This window comes from Sceloporus occidentalis, unplaced genomic scaffold (assembly GCF_023333645.1).
Source record: "Sceloporus occidentalis isolate IW3139 unplaced genomic scaffold, rSceOcc1.0.p SCAF_7, whole genome shotgun sequence".
Taxonomy (NCBI): Eukaryota; Metazoa; Chordata; class Lepidosauria; order Squamata; family Phrynosomatidae; genus Sceloporus; species Sceloporus occidentalis.
This window is the reverse complement of record NW_028316987.1, coordinates 38838726-38860297: the sequence shown is the minus strand read 5'-3', so window position 1 is coordinate 38860297 and position 21572 is coordinate 38838726. Positions and strand designations below refer to the sequence as shown.

Here is a 21572-nt window from a genome sequence, read left to right as displayed (position 1 = left end):
TTCATAATATTGGCTGCATATTAGAAAAGACCCTGCCTTCAGTACATTTCTGCCATACCTTCTAAGAGTGGACATCTGTAGAGTAGGGCTTTTGTGGCAAGTTGATTTGGACATTTAGAAATTTTTCCACACACACACACACATTCCCCTTGCTTTTACACAGTAGATAAAGAATACAGAAGGGATAGGACCATCATAACTGTAACCTGAATAAAGATAAATTCAGCTTTTGCATGGGGGTGGGTTGGTTCCATTTCATCTATCATCAGGATTTTGGAGCTTGGACCTCAGATATAAATCTTGGAACAAGATTCATATTGTGTGAGTTACCATGAACATTGTTGAGATAGTGTATCTTGCTTTAGATATTGAAAGGATAATATCTCCTGTGACTGCAAGTAATACCAATATTCTGGGGTGGGCAAATTTGGTGTAAATTGGCAGGACTAAATTTTTGCATTTGCATGGTCAGCTGAACAGTATTTGCAGTTTGCTGTACTCTGCAGTCCTGCAACACTTATTCCAGGAATGTGAGGTAGAGAACGCATACTCCAGGCCTAGATTTGGATGTGTCCATTTATGGCCCTGCCTGGCTAACATCCATTACAGTTAAAGTTTACAGTGCAGTGCTTATTTTATTAATTTTTATTTATTTAATTCATATCCTGCTTTTCTTTTGGCAAGATCCAAGGTGGCTTTCAGTAAACTGAAAACAAAGTATAGCTAAAGTTCCAATAATACAAATAAAAAAAATAAACAATTAGAGTTTGCGTTTTTTCACCATGATTTATTAAGTCATGATATTTTGCCTATTTTGTGGGCTAACATTGCCACTCTCTGGACCAAGAGAGCCATTCCTTGTACATGTTAATCCCAGGTCCTATATTTTGGTGCTGGCCATGTGCCGTAATAAATTCATTCAATCCCAGGCTCACCTGTGTTTTAAGTGGCTAATGAAGTTTGAATTCAACAACTCCCATTCTTTTTTAAGCGTGGGATCAGTAAGACCAGCTGTTGCATACCCTGGAAGACTGGAAGATTAAAATAACGTACAACCAACCAATTATGAGAATTGACGCCATGGGAAAATTGGTGACAGGAAGTGCCATTCACTTTGATTCTGTGGCAGACCCATGGAGTGTAGAGTTCTCAAGGAAATAAATTGCTGGATTCTTCCTTGCAAAGCTATACATTGCACAACCACTGTGACCCAGCAGTAGCCTGAGGAAATAATCAACACAAGCTTCCTGTACTCTGAAAGGACCATGACTTCTTTGGAAGGAACATGAGACATATGGAGTTTCTCAGACAAGTTTCTGTCTGTGAAAGTATCCCTTTTCTAAATAAATGCTATTTATTTGGTTTCTAATATAAGGTCGGAAACAATGACTACTTAGACCAGCTGAGGTCAAACAGTCACCATAGCATATCACAAGTTTATGTTCTTCTTCAGACAGTGAAAGAGAAAGCACAGTTATAAGGACTGAGGATTAAAGCAACTTAAATGTAGAAAGGTATAGGGCAGTTGGTAAATGGAGCTTAATTTTGGGTTGGACGAATTAATCCTCCTGGACTTTAAGCTGTAAACACTGAATTTTGGAGAGGCAGAATTAGTTCCTCTTTCGACTACACAGTTGTATCTCCAGTCAGCTACATTTTCCATGCCTCAGTGTCCCCTCTGTAAATTAGACTGCAGTGTTGCTTGCTTGATGTTTCATGCCACTTGTGTTTTGCCCTTCTTCTCAAGAGATCAGGAAGGAGTATAATGATATATCCCTTTTGATCCTCTTCACAGTCCTGTAGAATAAGTTGGTCTCACAAAGTGACAGCTTTGGCCCAAGGCAACCCAGCAAACCTACTAGTTTGATAGGTATTTCTATCCAGATCTTCCCAATGGTTATGAGGCACATGGTGAACAGAAAAATCTGAGCAGCTACAAAAGTTGATTACAATAATCTAGGGGTTCTCCCAACAGAAAATGAACATATTATCCTTGGAGGTCTATGAGTTCTTCAAAATGCAGTACAGTGGGCCCTTGGTATCTGCTGGGGTTTGAATCCCGGACCCCTCAGGAATATTAAAATTTGTGGATTCTCAAGTCCCATTAAATACAATGACATATTGTAATGGTGTCCCTTATATCAAATGGCAAAAACAAGGTTTGCTTTTAGAATTTATATTAATATTTTCAAACCATGGATGGTTGAATCTGTGGATAAAAAAAATTATGGTTAGAGAGGGCCAACACACCAGTTATTTCTTCTGAATTTGTGATTATGCATATTCAGACATTTCATTAAAATTATAATAATGGGGTACATGTAGTCTTCCAGTTGATGGAAGCTATATTGGCTAAATTTGATGGGAGTTATAGCTCACACCATCTGGAGGCACAAAGGTTGCCCACTGCACTTTTAAAGTGTGCAAGAATAATGCATTACAGCCCACAGCTGCCAGCCCTGTCTCGACAGTCCCTGCAGTCCCTGCCAGCTTCCCTGACTTTCCTTCCCACTTTGAAGGTAGTATTTGAGCATTCGGCTGAATGTGCATAGATTCTTCGCTGTAATCAGGAAAACTGATTAAGCAGAGTTCCCAGTCCCAGAGCAGATTTTAAGTAAGTTCAGAGGAGCATGTTTAGTACCTGCCTTCAAGTCTTCCTTCTCACTGAATGCACCCAAAGTTTTAGCTGGTGTGCCCATGACACTCCCTGACTAGCATCTCACACCTGCAAATGCCTTTTTGTTTTGGAGAGGGATTAGGTGAAGAGGTTGATAATATCTTCCTCACTTCATGCCACCCAAAGCTCCCTAGACTTACTATAGAACTGCTGCAACCGCTCCCCCATGGCTATTCAGTGCCTGATGGAGAGTTGGGATGGGGAACAGAGAAGCATTTTGCTATGCTGATGTAACAAGACATGAAATGATTCCATCATCCTCTGAGATATGTGCAGGACCCCATGAACCTCAACAGCTTATGGAATAGCTTAGTATCTGGCTCCAGGGACATAACCAGATGCTTCTTCAATTTCCCTGCATTCACCAGGTGCAGAATGACCATGGAGGGATGGGGGAGCAGCAGCAGCTCCGCAGTAAGTCTTGGAGGCAGTGAATGGTCAACAGTAGGATAGTTCAGCATGCAAATACGCTATGATACTCTGAGCCATAAAGGATTCTGGTCCCTGGATTATTTCCCCAAACTTTCAAGGAATGGCTGCAGAGCTGGCCCAAGCATTTTGTTCTCTGAGATGGAGGAAGATATGGTGCTCTCACCCTACCCAAATCAACATGTGTAGTATCCAAACCAAGTCAAGTTATTTTGCCACATGAGGCTGAAGATCCCAGAGTATCTCCCTGTTGGTAAACATTAAATTACAAAGAAACATAAATTAAATAACGGACAATTTTCTGTCCTTCCATGATACCCAATTCTGTTACCTGAAGTGCCTGAACCACTTAGTTTGATTCACACCTTTCCCCACATCACTCATACTGTTCATGCATAAGGAAGCAACTTTGAACATTCAGTATTACTTTTCTGGATGTATAGCCTTAGAATAGAACTTTTGAAATTGTACCTTGCATTCAATACTGAAGAAAAGAATTAACACAATAAAAATGTAACTTTCCCCAGTTTTTAATCTTTATCTGGTATGATTTTCATTATAATATCAGATTTTTGGAGACTTCCCAGAAGATTTTGTCACAGTTTTCAGAAATAAAGCTCTCTGCTTTGTCAAAAAGAGCACAAACCCCTTGAGATAGATGCAAAGCTGGTGTTAACAACCAGGATTGGTTTTGTTATGGTTTTTACATTTGCTTGCACTCACAGTGGAGAACAGATTGCAAAAAGTGGCTTTAAAAAAAGAAAGTGTGAAATAAGTACCAGCACTTTTGAAATAATTCTGGTATAATGTAAAGACAAAACTTGGTTCTGCCTGATTGTTCTTACAGAATACTGCGAAAGTAAGGCTCATGATTGTGGAATAAACTTGCAAAGAAAACTGGAACTTAAACTTTTAGGAAGTTGATTATATGAAAAGTGGTTCATCTTTTTGGCAAATATCTAGAGTATCACATAGTGGCATTCTAGTATAACACAGCCCACATGTCCTTTGGATAGTCTTTACTTCTAGAGCAAGACAGCAGGCAGTGTGAATATATCTGTAGTATTATGTAGTAAACTCATATTGGGAGAAAGGTGGGATATAAGAAAATCATCATCATCATCATCATCATCATCATCATCATCATCATCATCATCATCATCTCCACAGGAAGGGCCAGTGTAGTATAGTGGTTTAAGCATTGGACTATGACTCTGGAGACTAGGGTTCAAATCCCTGCTCAGCCATGGATATCCCCTAGGTGACCTTGCACTAGTCCCATTCCCTCAGCCTCAGAGGAAGGCAAAGACAAACCCCCTCTGAACAAAGCTTGGCAAGAAAACTCCATGATAGGGAATCTTCATAAGTTGGAAACAACCTGAAGGCAAGCAGGAGAACTGCCAACTCAGAGCCTACCAAGACATTGTAATGTCTGAAGCAAACAATGAGATGGTGTCCCCATCATTCCTTTGGGAGCAAACTGGACTGTTGGTTTGTCAATGGCAAGAAGACAGAGTCTTCCACTGCCCCCGAGGGAAATGGGCTTGTTTAGTGGGTGAAAAGTAAGCCTTGGTATGGGCAGAAGTCTGCCCTTGCAACAGAAGGAATGGCTATGGGGTGCAGGAGGTGGGTGGACACCTCTTTCACACAGTACCTTTTGCTTAAGGTACTGGCCCCACTGAGGTACTTGCCTATCTGTGTGGGTAGTGATGTGGCAGCCTTGCACAGGTTTGTGTCAGTAATAATAACTTTGTGATTGGGATAAATTTGTGGTGGTAGAATTTATAATCTACCATTAATACAACTTGAGGCCATGTCTGTCAAAGTTAGGCTGGGGTTGTACTAGGGTTCATGCTTGCTGCCTCCTTGTTCTCCCTTCTTCCCCCCAAATCTGGTGGAACAGCAGTGGCAGGGACTCTCTGAATGTGCTTTATTGATGTATTCTGTATCTTATCTCTGCCTACTCTCTGTTTACAAGAGCAACATAAACAGTCAGATTTTTCCACAGGATAGGTTTACTGTTGACTTTTCTTATGCACATGGGGAAGCATCTATGAGCTGCAATTGAAGTTAGTGCTAATAGTGGGTGCTTTTTTAAAATCTGGCTCCTTAATAGCAGTGCCACACATTTCTGAAATATTGAAGCATCCTGCTATATGGGATCTCAAAGAGCATTCATTTCAACCTCTTTCCAAAGCAGGAAATCTGCTGATACAGTACCCTGGTAGGTGGCAACAGTGGTGGCTGATCACTCTATTGTCAGTGAGGGTGAATCTGCTTTGGGTTTTAACCTGAACTTTAAAAGAACTATTCAAGATGCTGAATCTCTTTTGGAAAGCTTGAAGTAAATTCACGACTCCACTGAAATCGGAGCCACTACTTCTTAAAAACTTTTAGGTCGCTTAAAAACCTCTACCAAAGGAGTGCCCCATACCTTCTGGGACAGTTTGTTTCACTGTTGACCAATTCATACTGTCAGAAAATTTGTCCCAAGGTTTCATCAGAATCCCCTTTCCAGTAATTTGAATCATTTGGTTTCTTTCCATTGCTTGGCAGTGTGCTGCTTGTGATCCTCAAGGTCCAGAGACATGAGTATTAAATTGAAGGCAAAACTTTGTGACATCTACAGTGCTATACAGGATCAGGAACATGTGAAGGATATGCTAAGCAGAAGGGCCTATGTGTGGTCCTTTAGATGTTGCTAGATTACAACTTCCAGCATTGTGAGGAATCATGGGTGTTGTGATCCAACAACATTTGGAAGGCCCTAGGTTATCCAGGTATGTTTTACGGAGATGGCAAAGAACTGGCAGTTTCTTTTAAAGTGGAAAAGTATAGCATATATACATGTTTGTCGAATAGTAATCTCTGTTGAATTCAGTGAGGCTGACTCTCTATAGGACTGCATCCTTAGCTGATAAACTGTAAGCATTTTTGTTGATCTCTTTATTAGTTCCGTTGGCATACATACATATGCTTTCATTGTTTTTAAACAATGCTTGCAGACTTCACAGCTGGTGCCAATGTTGAAGAGGCCCTTTTCATACCTTTTCACACATATATGTGTGTGTGTTTGTGTGTGTCTTTTCTCAGATGGCAAATGCCACGTGGGCTTTTGAAAAACAATAATTTAATCTGATTCAAACTCTATTGTGCTGACTCATGGATGGCATCTTTAGTTAATCAAAGCATTGTCATTTCATTATTCAGTCAGCTGGACTGACTTACAATAAATGCAGAAACCTCATAATTACATTAATATGAAGACCATATTATGTAGTATTTTATTATTTCCTCTCAGTAAGTCTTTTGAGCAGGAGTAGAAGTGATTTAGCCTCACTGGCTAGTTTTTCAATTATTTGATGTCTTTGTGCTGACTCATAAGATTTTGGAAGTGGGGGAGATGTTACAGTTTGCCATTTGTTAGCAAACTTTGCTCCATCATTATAGATGGCTACTTCCTTTTCAAGAGCAATTAAGTGCCTTTTGAATTTACAGCATTTCCTTTTTTAGAATGTGCAGGTTTAGCTGCACTGACCAAAACCTTGGTTAGGATCACAGAAGTCTTGTTCCAGATATGCTCCAGGTGCTTCCTGAGAGACTTGTGCAACAAAGAGACCGCTCATCTTTCCACACTTGATCTATTTTTCTTAGCCTGTCCTGTTTCCCTTTTGCTAGGGAGTCCTGGAAGAGCAGCTTGTTCTAAATGGTGACAATGCCTACAATGCACACTTTGGAGAAAGTATGGCTTCCCTGGGGGATATGGATGATGACGGATTCCCAGGTCAGTATGTTTTGCTTTGCATGTGGCCTTCTTTTTAACTTTAGCAAGGTACACATAAAGATTGATAGGGTATATAACAGTTATACATAATAGAAGTTGTTATTATTATTGTTGTTGTTGTTGCTGCTGTTCTTTGCCATCAAAACAACTTTGTCTTAGGGTGACTCTAAGATTAAGAGACAAATGAGAGCCCCAGGCACCAACAGCCCTACTCATCTTGCAAACCCAGGGCCATGGCATCTTTGTTTGAATCAATCTATCTGTATTGTGTTCTTTCTCTTCTCCAGCTGCCTTCTGCTTTAATGAGCAATATCATATTTTATTACTCCTGTGCAGTATTAATAAGAGATAGCTGAAATGCTACTGACAGTCTTTCAGAAAACCTCTACCAGGCCCACTACTACTGCTACCATGTAGCTTACCTTCTCCAATTATCAGCTCTCTTCTTCACACGTGTCTGTTACTTTCTGAAGAGGATGGATACATCTTAGTTTAGTTTAGTGTTCCTGTTTTAGACATTCCATCTTGGGTGAACCGGTATGAATCCATAATATTGATAGAACCTGTTCTAGTCTCTTGACAGTATAATTTTCAGCTTCCCTCATGCACTCAAAACTGCTGCACTATGTTAAGGATAGGGTAATGTGTATATGCATTAATTAATATAGTGGGCCCTTGGTATTTGCAGAGGATCTGTTGCAGACCTCCCCCCCCCCCCCCCCCGTGGATACCAAAATTTGTGTATGTTAAAGTTCCATAGAACTCAATGGTGGAGTGGCCACATGGCTGTGCCACCATTAAGAACAATGGCAATTTGCTCCCGCCACCTCTCCGATGCCAGCCTCACTGTTCTCTCTGTGGCAGGCAGCAGCGGGGTACCTCTTCTTCCTCCTCTTCCCCACCTCCTCCCCCTCTCCCCCTCCTCCTCTTCCTTCCCTGTTTCCGCTGCCGTGGCTCTTTCTCCTCCTCCTTCTTCTCTTTCCCGCCTTCTCCTCCTTCCTCCTCTTCTTGTGCTCCCGCTCTTCTCTCATTGCCACTACCACACCACCTCCTGTTCCTCTTCTCCCCGCTTCCTCTGCACCTGTAGTTGAGGGGCAACAGGTGTGGGGGGCTTTGTGAGGCCAGCAAAGTCCTGACCAGGAAGGCAGGCAGCTCCTGCAGGATCCAAGCACTCCCCCCACTGTCCCTGTTCCCAAAGGCTCTTTTCTCCTCATGCAAATAGGGCTGTGGCTGTTACAGCAGAGGTATCTGTTGGTGGCCCTGGGGCTGCTCAACCTCTTCTGGAACAGCCGCAGCCCCATCCGCATGAGGAGAAAGGAAGAACAGTCACAGTGGGAGGAGGAGAAAGGAACCTTTGGGAAGAACAGGCACAGTGGGAGGAGGTGCCTGGATCCTGCAGGAGCTGGCCACCTTCCCGGTCCCTGCACCTGCTGCCTCTTGGCTCCCGGGGGTCACTTCTAGCCCACCCTACCTCCTCTGCCTTCCTCCTGCTCCTCTTCCCCCCTCCGTTATGCTGCCGCTGCTCGTCCTCCTTTTCCTTCCTCCTTCTCCTCTTTTCTGCTCTTCCTCCTCTTTTTCTTTCCTCCTCCTCTCTGCTCTTCCTTGTTCTCCTTCTCCTGCCTCTTCCCCCCACACATCCTCCACTTTTTCCTCCTCTTCTTACCCCCCTCTGTTGCCCTGCTGCCTCTCTTCCTCCTTTTTCCCCTCCTCCTCCTCATCCTCTGCCAACGTCACCCCCCCTGCGGGCTTGCCATCTGCATATGCTCAAATCCGCAGATGGCAAGTCCGCATATACGGAGGGCCAACTGTATGTGTATTAGTTTATTTAACCAAAAATTGCCTATTCTTTGGGTGCATAAGCCCTTGGAGTGGCTTACAGATCTCATTAGTAAGACAATCTAAAAGACATGATACAAAGGAAAACAGGATGAGAAAAGTAGAAGAATATTAATTAACAAAAACAAATTGATTTAATAAATTAATGTGGAATGCACTCTTGCCTAGTCTAATATACCTAGATAGAACATTTTCTTTTCTTTTTTTTTACTTTGCCTAAACAAATTCTCTGCTGCCCATCTTTTTTTCCTCTGCAACTCTTTCTTAGTGCATGTGCTTTAAAGCTGGGGTATCCAATTCAACTTGCATATTGGACTTTGGAAATCTAACATTTTAAATAGATTTTCACTAGTTGTGCCATGGATTGACTTCATGGTGGGTGACTGTTGCTTGCTTGCTTGCTTGCTTGCTTGCTTGCTTGCTTGCTTGCTTATTTATTTATTTATTTATTTATTTATTTATTTATTTATTTAAAGGATTTATATCCCTGGGATTCAAGGTGGGTTATTGCTCCATTGTCTTCAGAAATATCACTTGAGTGAGGAGGTGAAAATCTCTCAGCCTGATTTTGTTGCATTTTTCTGAATCCCACCTACATTTTCTTCCTGTCATGATTTTTTGAATTAGATTGTGAGATTTTGTGGTTTCTTCCTGCATTTGAAATTTCTGCACATTCCACGTATTTTTCCTGATTCCACAAATATTTGCACAATTTGCTTAAATTACACAGCTCTTCTCATTGGCTAAAGTGTTGTTTCTTCATGTATATTTTAGCTGTTTCTCATTTTAAAATGTGCACATTGTTTTATGCACACTTTATTACTTGGAAACAAATTGTTAGTCTTACAGATATGTGAATGCTTGAGGTGAACTGTGCTTATTCTTTCAGTAGGTCTCAGGAGGTGTGAAAATGCAACTTTAGTAGAGTGTTGAATAGAACATTAAAAAAGCCCCCTCTGCCCTTGAGTTCAATAAATCATGTAAAGACTTCAGAGTGATTCTCCAGCACATGGCTGGGGTTAGTTGTAGAACCCAAGCATATGTTTCTTATTAGTAGTATAAATATACATCTTAGGCTTTTCTCTTTAATATCAGCTACTCATTAAAGGAAGCAACGTTTTCCAAGGCTGACAACCACTCATTCAGTGACTTTTATCTTTATGCTGGAGATGATTGGTTTTGTCAAGAGCCTTTTTTAGGAGGGAAAAAGGTGAGAGGTTGTCTGGTTTAACTAAATCTTTCATCTTGTTTAACTAGATGTTGCCATTGGTGCTCCTAAAGAGGATGACTACATTGGAGCAGTCTATATCTACCATGGATACACTGGTGGCATTATACCTAAGTATTCTATGGTAAGTGCTGGATGCATTAGGTCAGGCAGATCTAAATGTTAGTGAGTGGCCAGAGTCTATATCGCTCAAGGGTGAATGTCTGAACTAGTTTGTACTGAAAAGACATAAAGTGCTTTCCTTTGTTTTATCATGTAACTTGTTCAAGATACTACAGAAACTATGGCTAGCATTGCAATTGCATGGTGCATCACCACAGACCTATAGCCACTCATCAGCCTAGGTTGATGTTCACAAATATGACTTATCATGTACTATTTAAAGAAGTATCTTGAAGGCTAGATCCCTGAAGGAGTTTAATGGATATGAAAGTTCATATTGTAACACATCTGTTTGTCTTAAAGGTGCCCACCTTTTCCTTTGGTATCAAAGGCCACCATGGTTAGCCTTTTGAACATTTCTGAAGGAGTGCAGTGTAGATACTTCAGAAGATTCTCACGTTATTTATTACCTCATAGAACATGGCATGTTATAACATGCAAGAATTAAAATCCTTCTAGCAAGGTTTGCATCTTTTCTGATAGGTTATACATGTATGCAGTTGATTTAAATTGGTAATGAGGGAGATGTGCTCCTAAACAAACAACTCTCCAATCAGATGAATGATTTCAGGTTCTGCTCCCTAACCCCATGTGACAGAATAACATTTAATACAATATTTTAACTTAAAATATTTGTACAATTTCCCAAGGTTGGCTTTCATTGGCTTTAGTAATAAAGAATGAATGCCACTAAAACATACTCCATTCATAAGTTATTCACAACTACCGTATTTCTTTCCACCCACTTCAGTGCTGTTGCAACAGTTTAGAATTAAGATGTGTCATAGAACTGCACATCTATAGGGCCTCCCTACCGTAATGCCAAGATCCTTCAGTAGAAATACCTAGTTCATCATAGCTTGGAAAGATTACATTGTAGTCCGTGGCTCCCAGACCATCATGACAACTGACCATGCTGGTTATTGGCTTGTGGGAGTTAAAACTCAAAAAAGTAAACTATCCTAGCTTTGTAGATCTTGTGATGGATTAGAAGAGCCCAGCTTGAGCTTTTGTTGCAGGCTAGTTAGTGGATGAGGTTTTGCTTATTGGGAAAATGGGAAAGGACCAGAGTTGTTTTTCCACCCTTCAGCTGTTAAAAGTTCTGGGCTAAATATTTTGTTTGTTGCTGGGTGGGAGCCTATATACAAGATGCTAAATCAGAGTTTTAGTAGTTGTGCTTAGGATGCTTAGAGCAAGCTGTAGGTGATTAGTTCTGCTTTGTGTTGACTATTTTTAGAATGCATTAAAGTTCATTTTTTTTTAAAAAAAAGAATGTAAACTAAATCCATTTTATGATGATTTTTACAAGTGATAATTTGTGGCATATGGAGGTTTTTTCCCCTAGATTCAAAGAGAGAGGCTGCGGGATGGCCAAACTGATTCAAATATATCATGACATTTGTTTGAGGATGTTCTGATTTGAATAGATAGATGCTATTTGTTTCTTTTTACATATTTGAGGTAATATAGGAGTTTCATAAGGAGACAGTTTCTTATTAAGAAGTAGTAATGCTGACTTCTGTCTCTCACCAGATTAGTCTGGCTTTTGAGATCTTCTTCAGCATAGGCTCCTGCCAACAATTTTCCATTACATTTTTCCTTAAGCACACACTTTCTCTCTCTGTTTTTCTGGTTTAGGGTGCTAAGGGCTGTATTTTATTGCTAGTCACATAGTACAGGTTGGAAGGTTAGCCATTCATTCCGCTTATGGATCCATCAAACAGTTTTCAGATGTTTAATTTGTAGTGTCTGTCTACCTAGCCTCTGTTTGAACCAGTAACCTTGAGGTGAAAGGCTTTGTGTCCTATTACTATGACTTTAAAACAGCCAGATGCTATGCCTTTCTCTCGGTTTATCTCTTGCACACATACACAGAGCAAGAAGAAAAGGGGCATTTGTTTAGAGCAAGAGATACTTTTAAAATTACATTTTTGAAATGCTCATTTTGTTACCTCAACAACAGCAAGATCTGGAGTACAGCTGAGGTACTCAGATTGGCTTGCAAGGAAATATGTATGCTAAATAAATATTATCAAGCTCACTTTCAGGGCCATTGGTTTTGTTCACAGCTCTCCAAGCTGTGTTGCATTATACTCCAATCTTTATACTCTAATGGCCTGCAGATGTCTGTGGGATATGTATAGCCCTGGCTTGCCACCCTAAGAGGGACCCCCCACAAAAGCATACCCACATTCTCTTGGGTAAATGTAATTTGAGGAGTTTAGCTGCTTTCTGTTGCCTTCATGTTATCAGTTCCAAAAGTGGGGAAGTTTTCTTCATTTGTTTTTAAGTGAGGAGGTTTAAGAACGAATTCATTTCAGTTTGCCTTTTCTGCTTAATTTCTCATTTTAATAATCCTCGATATTTCTTGTTTCAGTTCATTAACTGGGAACCTCACACATTGCTAGTTCTCAAATTAGCCATGTAACTAAACTGGACATGAAAGACACCTTTTCCAAACTAAAGTCTGTGGAGTTTTCTGTGCTGGTGTTCAGTATGGATTGTGCTAATGGGTCTGAATGAGCCAGTCCACCCGTTTAAGTATCGAGCAAGGATTAAGTATGATTAGCCATCTGTGTTCTGGCTATTGAGCCAATGGTCTGTTTAGGGCCCTTTCACACTATGCTTTTTTAACACTGTGATACCACTTTTAATTGCCGTGACTGAATGCTGTGGAATCATGGGGATTGTAGTCTGGTGAGTCACTAGACCTCTTTCGCTGATTCTAAAAGTCCATTCATAAACTGCAAATCCCAGGATTCCATAGGATGTTGCCATGGCAGTTAAAAGGGAACATAGTGGTATAACTGTGTAATGTGAAAGTGTTCTTAGTGGCTTCTCACTGAGCACACATTTAAATGCTCACTGGTAGAAATGTGTATTATACCATATCTCTATATATTATGAGATACCATCATAATATATATATTGCCTCAGAAGGAGTAACCTCTTTTGCCGCCAACACTAGGGTTTCTCATCCAGCCTTAATAATTTGAAATGTAATATTCCCTTTTGTTTGGGTCTGTCAATTTCAATTCTGTGTTGTCTATTACAGAGGATACCAGGAAAACGGTTAAGTCCGAGACTGCAGATGTTTGGCCAGTCGATTTCTGGAGGTGTTGATATGGATGGAAATGGTTACCCAGGTAGGTTTTGAGCACCAGCAATAGTAATAATGTCAATCAAGATAAGTCATGAGTGCAAGAGTGTACAAATCAGTAAAGGCTCAAAGTTTTGTATCCTTCTATATTTCTTTGTTTTCTTCATTTTAAAAATGTAACATTTAAAAATATAAAGCATGTTGTGATATTTTTTTTAAAAACCCACATATTAAAATATATGGGCCGAGACAGGCCAAAATAAAGCTGCTTTGGGTCACTTTGGAGGTATGCTGTTTAAATGACACACACATCTTAAGAGGCCAGAAGCTGCGCCAAAGCTGCACCCCAGTCCCTAGGACTAGACTGGCTTTGGCGTGGCTTCTGGCCTCTTAGGATGCATGCATCATTTAAACAGCATACCTCCAAAGTGACCCGAAGCAGCTTTATTTTGGCCTGTCTGTATGGGCTCATATGTTAACAATAAAATATGACACTGGAGGAGGACAAATATTATATATTAACAACAAATATTTAATAATGCATTTTGAGTAAGGATACTGTATGCTTACACTTGATTATATTATAAAACCCTTCCTGTTTTTTCCTACAGATGTGACGTTTGGAGCTTTTATGTCAAACAATGTGGTTCTTCTAAGGTGAGATCAATTTATCTCCAGTCCTTTTAATAAGGTAAACTCTGTCCTCTTTCTAATTGTTTCATGCTGTTCCTCCAGTCAGTTTAGAAAAGATATGGTGCTATTAGGTATTGTATATACAATTGGCCCTCTGTATCCACAAATTCTTCATCCACGAATTCAAACATCCACAACTTGAAAACATTTTTTTTGCCATTTTATGTAAGGGACATCATTTTACTATCCATTGCATTTAATGGGACATGAGCATCCATGGATTTTGGTATCCATGGGGGGTCCTGGAACCAAACTCCAGTAGATACCAAGGGCCCACTGTACACTTTTTTTTTACAACTAGTAATGATATTAATTGCAGCCAGTGCAGTATTATAGAGCTAATAGTAGTAGTTGCATGCTTGTACTCCCATGATCAGAATTACTTATAGAGAGGTATACAGCCTCTGGTGTTCCACTAGTTTGAGAATGAATCCAGGTCAATGAGCTAACTCTATGATTATGCATGTGAAGTTCCACTTGCTCAGTGCTGGTTTTCCTTCTTTTCCTTTCCTTCTTTTCCTTTCTCCTGAGCAGATTTGGGACATATGTGGGGTGGTACAGGGGAAATGTAGTGATTAGAGGTGGGTATATTATGCATTCATCCAAATATTGTTGAACTGCAAGTCCTATCATCCCTAACCAGCATAGCCAGTGGTAAGGAATGTTGGGAATTGTACTGGAACAACATCTGGAGATGTCTGTGGGATATGTATAGCCCTGGCTTGCCACTCTAATAGGGACCTCCCACATGATTCCTAACCTGGAAAAGCCTGGCTTCATACTTCTAATCAGTCATGATGCTCATTTCAGCCATTTACCGTCAGCCTTTCCCACCTCAGAGGATTGTGGTGAGGATTAAGTGGAGATGAGAACCTTGGGTATTTTGGAAGAAAGTTGAAATATGAATGTAGCAGGTGAATAACAAATGAAATATTTGGAAAGGGATCTTGTAACACCTTTGAGACCAAGTGAAATATATTGTAGCATAAGCTTTCATAGAGTTGGTATACTTCCACCGATGCATGCACACTGATAATTTCAGACTAACATGACTCTGTCTTTGAAATGGAATATTTGTGGTTCCTATTCTTTACGATAAATTCAAAAGACATTGTACACCCATTTCACATTTTCTTGCCTAATGTATTTTCTGTGGTAAAAAACAACACTGAATATCACCACCTTCCATTTGTAACCCTCCTGTGTTTGTAACAGGAGGGTTACAAATGGAATACGGTGATGTCAGAACCTTTTAGTAAAATTTTGTAAATGAGGGAAAGTGTTTTAATGCTGTAAGCCACCCTGATTGTGTTACATAGAGGGGTGGGATATAAATAAATTTTATAATTTTTATTATTATTATTATTATTAAAGTGACTGTACAATAAAAATTCATTTGGAAGCTGTTATCTCCTGTAAGAGAACCTTTCCAAGATCTAAGGCTATACTACTATGCACTGGAGCTGTTTGTTACATTTCATGGAGCATTGTACTGTAACTCTCTTTGTTTTACCTCTCTGGAAAATGGAAGGGCAGGGTTGCAAACTTACTGATTCTATATTTGAGATCTTCAAGAGCATCAGAGAAATAGAATATGAAACATTCCAAATATCACAGACATTTTCTTTTTGACTGAGCACAGACAGCATTTATCATTAATGGTGGCATGGGTATCTTGAATGGAGATGCATTTGCAATCATTGAGGGTGGTATGATTTTTCATAGTTGAATTGTTACTTTGTGGCATCAAAATGGATGACTAGAACAATGTTTTTCTATTTTTTTAAATGATGGTCTGCTAGTGTGTATGAGAGAGAGAACGATATAGAGGTGGTGTGTTGTGTTGATGATTTGATTAGAGGAAACAGCTGGATCAACATGGCCATAAGGTGAACAAAGGAGTTTGATAGTGAATGGTGGAAAAAATGAGAAGCTCTGGGTTTTTCCCTTCTGGCTATTTTAAATGGTGCTCTTTATATCACAACCACTTGTCAGCCAACTAACTGAAACCATGATTAAGGGCATCTTTTAACAAATTAGTAATCACTTTGTACTTGTTTTATGGTTTTCCCACTTTAATACCTTTCTATTAGAAACAGATTTCATGCTTTTCGAGGTACAAGGAAATAGTGAGCTCTATCATTTATCTGTGCAACAACATCAAAACAGTGAATTCTACTATATCTGTTACAAGTAATATTTCAATACATGAAAGTTAAATCATCTTCAGATATTTGAAAGACTGCTACATAGATTCTGGAGCAATTTTCCTCTCCAGTTTAAGAAAACAGGACCTGAAACAATGGGTTCATGTTACAAGGAAAAAAAGGGATGTAGACTGAATTGTAGAAAGACTTTCCTGACAGTGGAGTGGTGCTAATGACCATTCCCAGAGTCACCAGGGCACCACATACTGCTTGCTGCAACCAATCTTGCAACCAGGAGTGAAGCCACTCTAAAATGGTTTTCTCTACCTCCAGGTCACAGAAATGGCCAGTAGGATACTGTAACCAGAGGTATCAAAAATCTCTGACAATCTGAGCATGGATGGTAAGATTTAAACAGCCCTTTAGGTGCCCAGGGACAAATTGCTTAAAAAAATAAACTCTGAAATGGGTCTAGAAAGCTAGTTTCCTCCAGCACTGTCAGATCTTGGTCAGCTGCCACTTTCTCAAAAACCTATGGAGTACCAAAATTTGGGAATGATTGATCTACATTTGCCCAGCCAATTGACCTCCCTCCCTCAGTTAGCCATAATGGTGAGGCTGTCAGGAGGCCACATAGTCAGTGTTACACTACAGGCATTTTCTTCACTCCCTCCTTGTCTACCTGTGCTTTACAGTGCTTAGTGGGGAATACAGTATGAGAAGCAGCTGCCTTGATACGTCATGACAGTTGATACAGCATGAACAAAATGGGTCTTAGTATATTGCTGCTCTTGAAGAAATCAATAGTAACAAAAACTAGTTTTCTGTATGCATGCTCTATCAATTTTGGTATATCACACCACATTTCTATGAAAAGGTGATTTGGGGGGCTTTACAGGTTCCAACAGTAACTGGAATCCACCTACCGCAACAGACTCTGTTGATTACTTTAGAGATCAGGGCATTATGAGCTAACCATGTGGTGAAGTTGATTAGTTGCAGCTACTGCCTGTCAGAGGGCGTGGGCTGTATTTGCTGTTTGGGTTAAGATTAGGGTAAAGCAGCAGGGCTTTTCTCTTAAACCCCATGCTGTATCCCACAACAAAGTTTCTGTGAGGTTTCTTTGCTAAATACAGCATGCATGTTGCCAAGAAATATTGAGGGTGGCCGCTTCAATTTTGGGGGATTGATGGGGGCTGCCATGGAAAGTGTGCTCAGTCTAGATTGATGTGTGGCCCTCTTATTCTGATAAATCATGACAGTGGGAATGGAAGTACTTTAAGTCACTTAGTGTATGGATCAAGAAGTTATCTAAGAAACATTTAGTCATCCCATTTCTTCTCTGTCTGCAGACATAGGACCACTACACATAGTTGCTGTTGCATGTGGGTTGAAAGGATGCCAGACACCGTCCCAGATTATGTGCCTTGCCTTCATGGCATTGCAAGAGGTTATGCATGCGTGGTTTCTGTCCTAGTGTTCTGGTGTTCCATGAGGTAAAGTCTGTGGAGAGACAGGGTTGAGGAAAAATGGCATTTCTTTTTCCCTAACGCCAAACAAGACAGTAAAATGCAGTCAGCTACAGTAATGGTATGCCATGTAGTTTCAAGTTTTCAGGTCTGAAATATAGAAGGCTACAAGTGGAATATGTATCCATCCTGCTAAGAGGACTACTCCTTTTCAGTTTCTAGGCAGCTGTTCCCTCCAATGAAGAAGGGAATAGCTGGCTCTCCCCCATCACTGGGCCCTTTCACATCACAGTTATAACACCATTATTCTACTTTAAATGCAATATCCAGTGGGATACCATGGTTTGCAATTTATGGAGGAGCAATGGCCTAAATACTCTAAAGGTACCAGATTTCATCTGGTCTTAGGAAACTAAGCAGGGTCAATCCTGGTTAGTACTTGGTTGGGAAACCATCAATGAATACCAAGTGCTGTAGGGTATGTTTCAGAGGAAGGAAATGACAAAACTACCTCTGAGTATTCCTAGCCCAAGGAAACCCGATGAAATTAATCGAGTAGCCACAAATCAACATAGAATTATCAGCAAGAAAGCTTATTAAACTATAAATCCCAGGATTGTTTAGCATGCAGCCATGGCAATTAAATTGGTATCATAATGCTATAACAGCACAGTGTGTTTGCCATTTTATCTTTTCCAACTGACAATCAACATTCTCTAGTTGCTGAGCATTCTTGGGTCTTCTTGTAGGAATAGGAGATTATTTCCTTTAGGGGATGATGATGATTTTTTGCAGATACACAAATGTCAAGGTTCCTTCTATTTCTTAAGATCCCTTCATGGCATGAATCCTGTTGACATTCATCACCTCATTTCACTCTTAAGAGGAACTGATTAGCATGCCTCTTAAATAGTTAAGGGCAAGCTTCTATGAGCTCTCATGTCTCCGGCAGGTTCCTGAGAATGTTTTTAATTCTTTTCTCTGGAAAATTTTCCAAAGAGAGGCAGGGATTATATCAGAAGCTTTAAGTAAGGAAAATCTACCGTAGGATCTCAGTCTGCACTAATTTAAGAGAATCTACTTCTCTTCAGAAGTATTGACCACAGAAGAAATACGTAAGTTCAACCTAGAAAAGGAAGAAATTGAAATATTTAAAAAGTTTCTGCACCTTGGAACAAACATCAATCAGAATGGAGATTCCAGCCAAGAGATAAGAAGAACACTAGGAATGGAAAAGGCAGCTATGAAAGAACTAGATAAGATTCTAAAGAATAAAGACATACAACCGAGCACCAAAGTCAGAATCATCCAAGCCATAGTTTTCCCCATCACCATGTATGGATATGAGAGCTGGACCATGAAGAAAGCAGGTAGGAAGAAAATAAACTCATTTGAGATGTGGTGCTGGAGAAGAGTGTTGAGGATACCTTGGACAGCCAAAAAGACAAATAAATGAGTCCTTGAACAGATCAAACCATAAGTCTCCCTGGAAACCAAGATGACAAAACTGAGGCTATTGCACTTTGTCAATGTCATGAGAAGGCATGACACTAATGCTTTGAAAGGTGGAGGTAGTAGAAAAAGAGGAAGACCATACACCCGATTACTAGATTCAGTTAGGGAAGTCATGAACATGAATCTACAGGATTTAAGTAAAGCAGTGGAGGATGGGAGGACTTGGAGATGTTTCATTCACAGGGTTGCCAGGGATTGAAGTCGACTCTAGGGCAGCCAACAACAACAGGAGCAACAACAACAACAACAACAAACATCTCTAGTTGAATTGGGGTTCTATTTTATTTTTTAAGAATGGATCTGTGGAGGTTGTAACTTTCTGACCCTCCCTCGATAGATGATTAGGCTTATAGCAGCAGTGGGGAACATGGTGTCCTCCAGAAATGTATTGGACTTCATCTCCCATCAGTTTTAGCTAGCACAACCAATAGTGAGGGATGCTGTGAGTTAGAGTCAAGAATCACCTAGAAGGCCATGCATTTCCCACCTCTGCTTTATATATTTGAAGCAAATATGCTTGAATAATCCAAATGTTTTACATAGAACATAAATTATAGACATGCATTTGAATAAAATGAATCCCAATTTAAGCCAAAAGTTCCTGATCCCTGGCTTTAAATTTAAAGAAATTATGGCTGCCCACTTCATTCAGTTTTCATGATATGCATGACTTTTTAATTTCATGATTAGTTTACAAGTACCCTGTGGTTGCCCTGTCACGTGGCAGAGCAACCAGATCCATTGCCATCCAGGCCATATGACTGTGTCTTCAAGTTGAAGTTGCCACAGTAACAAGCCAAGCCCAAGCCCTAGCTGTTGTAAAGCTTTCATTCATGATACACAAGAGGGGGAAAACAGACAATCATTACTTGACTCTGAAAGAAACACTGAGTTCATGACATCAAGAATTAGCTGTGCATGCCCCCTTGTGTAATAGGCTTATGCTCGGCATCTTGCAGCTCAATTGAAAATCAGTAAGGCTGATTCCCCCCGCCCCCTTTTCAGGCTCTTCATCCTTTTAGCTAGATAGAGATTATCCAGAGTGAGAAGTCATGCTTCTAGCATTGGAGTAGTAACTGTTTCTTGAGAGGACAGAATCCATGTACGACTTCAACAGGCTTCCCTGAGCTGAGGAAAAGGGGATGGGAAAAGTAGGTTGTGACGGAAGCAAGGGAACATAAGAGGTTACCAGGCAAAACAGTTGTCTAGACTTTTCTTCTTCCTGAAATCCATTCTTGTTCAGGGTATTGGCTTGACCTTTTCTTCTTTTAACTTTCAAATGAAAAGACGTTTTTCAGCTACCTCTAAGGCAGCTACCACTACCAGGGAGTGGGTGACCCTGTAGGAGTCAGCTGCAGGAGAGCTGCATGCTGTTCTTCGCACTCCTTAAAAAACCAACAGCAATGGACATATTTGGTTTAATCAACTCAACTTAGGGGTCTGTCTTATATGGATTCAGGCGATTGGGCCATCTGGCCCAGCATTGCCAACTTGAGTAGCAGTGGCTCTCTAGTCTTTTCAGGAAGGATGCTTTTCTTGTTCTACATTGAGATCCGCAGTACTGCTTGATGATCTCCCATCCAAGTATTAAGTGGGCCTTGCCCTGCTTCTCATCTAAGATCAGATAAGATTATGTGTGCTCAGGATGTTGTGGTGGCCTTCAACCATCAGTCAAAGGATTCTTTAGAAGTTCTTATGGAAGTAGTACAAATGAGCATCACGGAAGTAGTACAAATGAGCATCACAGAAGAATCAGCAATTTCATATCAGCATGCATTGTCTTGAGTTCAATGGTTTTGTAAAGGGAGCAAGTTTTGCAAATCTTTGAGTAAAGCTGCTCTAGGACTGGAGCACAGAAAAGAAGGTCACTCTAACTGCTGCCATTGGTTGGAAGACCAATTGCCACTGAAAGACTGTACCTTCTCTTTCTAGGACTAATATGAAAGCGAAGCGTGGCCTCATCCATTCTTCTCATCCAGAGAAGAAGCAGCTGTGGGGGCTCCCTTGCCCTCTTCCTGCTAGGAGGTATATTAAGTTCCAGTTGCCTGTTTCCTGGGCACTGCAGAAGTGAAGGGAAGGAGACCTTTGGCCCCAGTGATCAGTAAAAGAGACAAGAACCATATATTTCTGTTCAAGAAATACATCTAGAAAGTGATACCAGACCAGCTTGAAATCTGTATAGATGCCAAAGTCTGTATTCAGGCTTTAAAGACCTGGGCCTCAGAAAGACAGAGCAAAGGAGCGGCCAGAGGCTGCTCCCACCCTGATTGGTGTGGGACCATGTTGACCACATGTGCCCGGACCCTATCTGGGCTGCCTCGACAGTTCCAAATGGGATGCCAGCAAAGAGCAGTCTTTGTCCGCTCCTTTTGTGGCTGGCTTTTCCTGGCTGTTTGTGTGGCTTTTGGATGGTCTGGGGTGTGCATTGTCTAAATGCCAGACCTCCAGAATGGTAGGAAGTTACACTTTACTGCCCATCTGTTTCAGGTCCTGATCCCTCTCCTCTGTCTTTCCCCTTTGTTCCTGTTCTCT

General features: G+C 40.6%; 1 protein-coding gene across 3 annotated transcripts in view; it reads left to right on the top strand.

The window, feature by feature from the left end:
* Nucleotides 1-21572, top strand: part of ITGA9 (integrin subunit alpha 9) — a 282149-nt gene that overhangs the window by 68244 nt on the left and 192333 nt on the right. For 2 of the 3 annotated variants that reach the window (XM_089532643.1, XM_089532641.1), the window contains exons 10-13: nt 6785-6890; nt 9984-10078; nt 13172-13262; nt 13828-13873. In XM_089532643.1, coding sequence (XP_089388769.1) covers nt 6785-6890; nt 9984-10078; nt 13172-13262; nt 13828-13873 — 338 coding nt within the window. The remainder of the gene's footprint in view (nt 1-6784; nt 6891-9983; nt 10079-13171; nt 13263-13827; nt 13874-21572) is intronic. The other variant, XM_089532642.1, reaches the window with a different exon arrangement.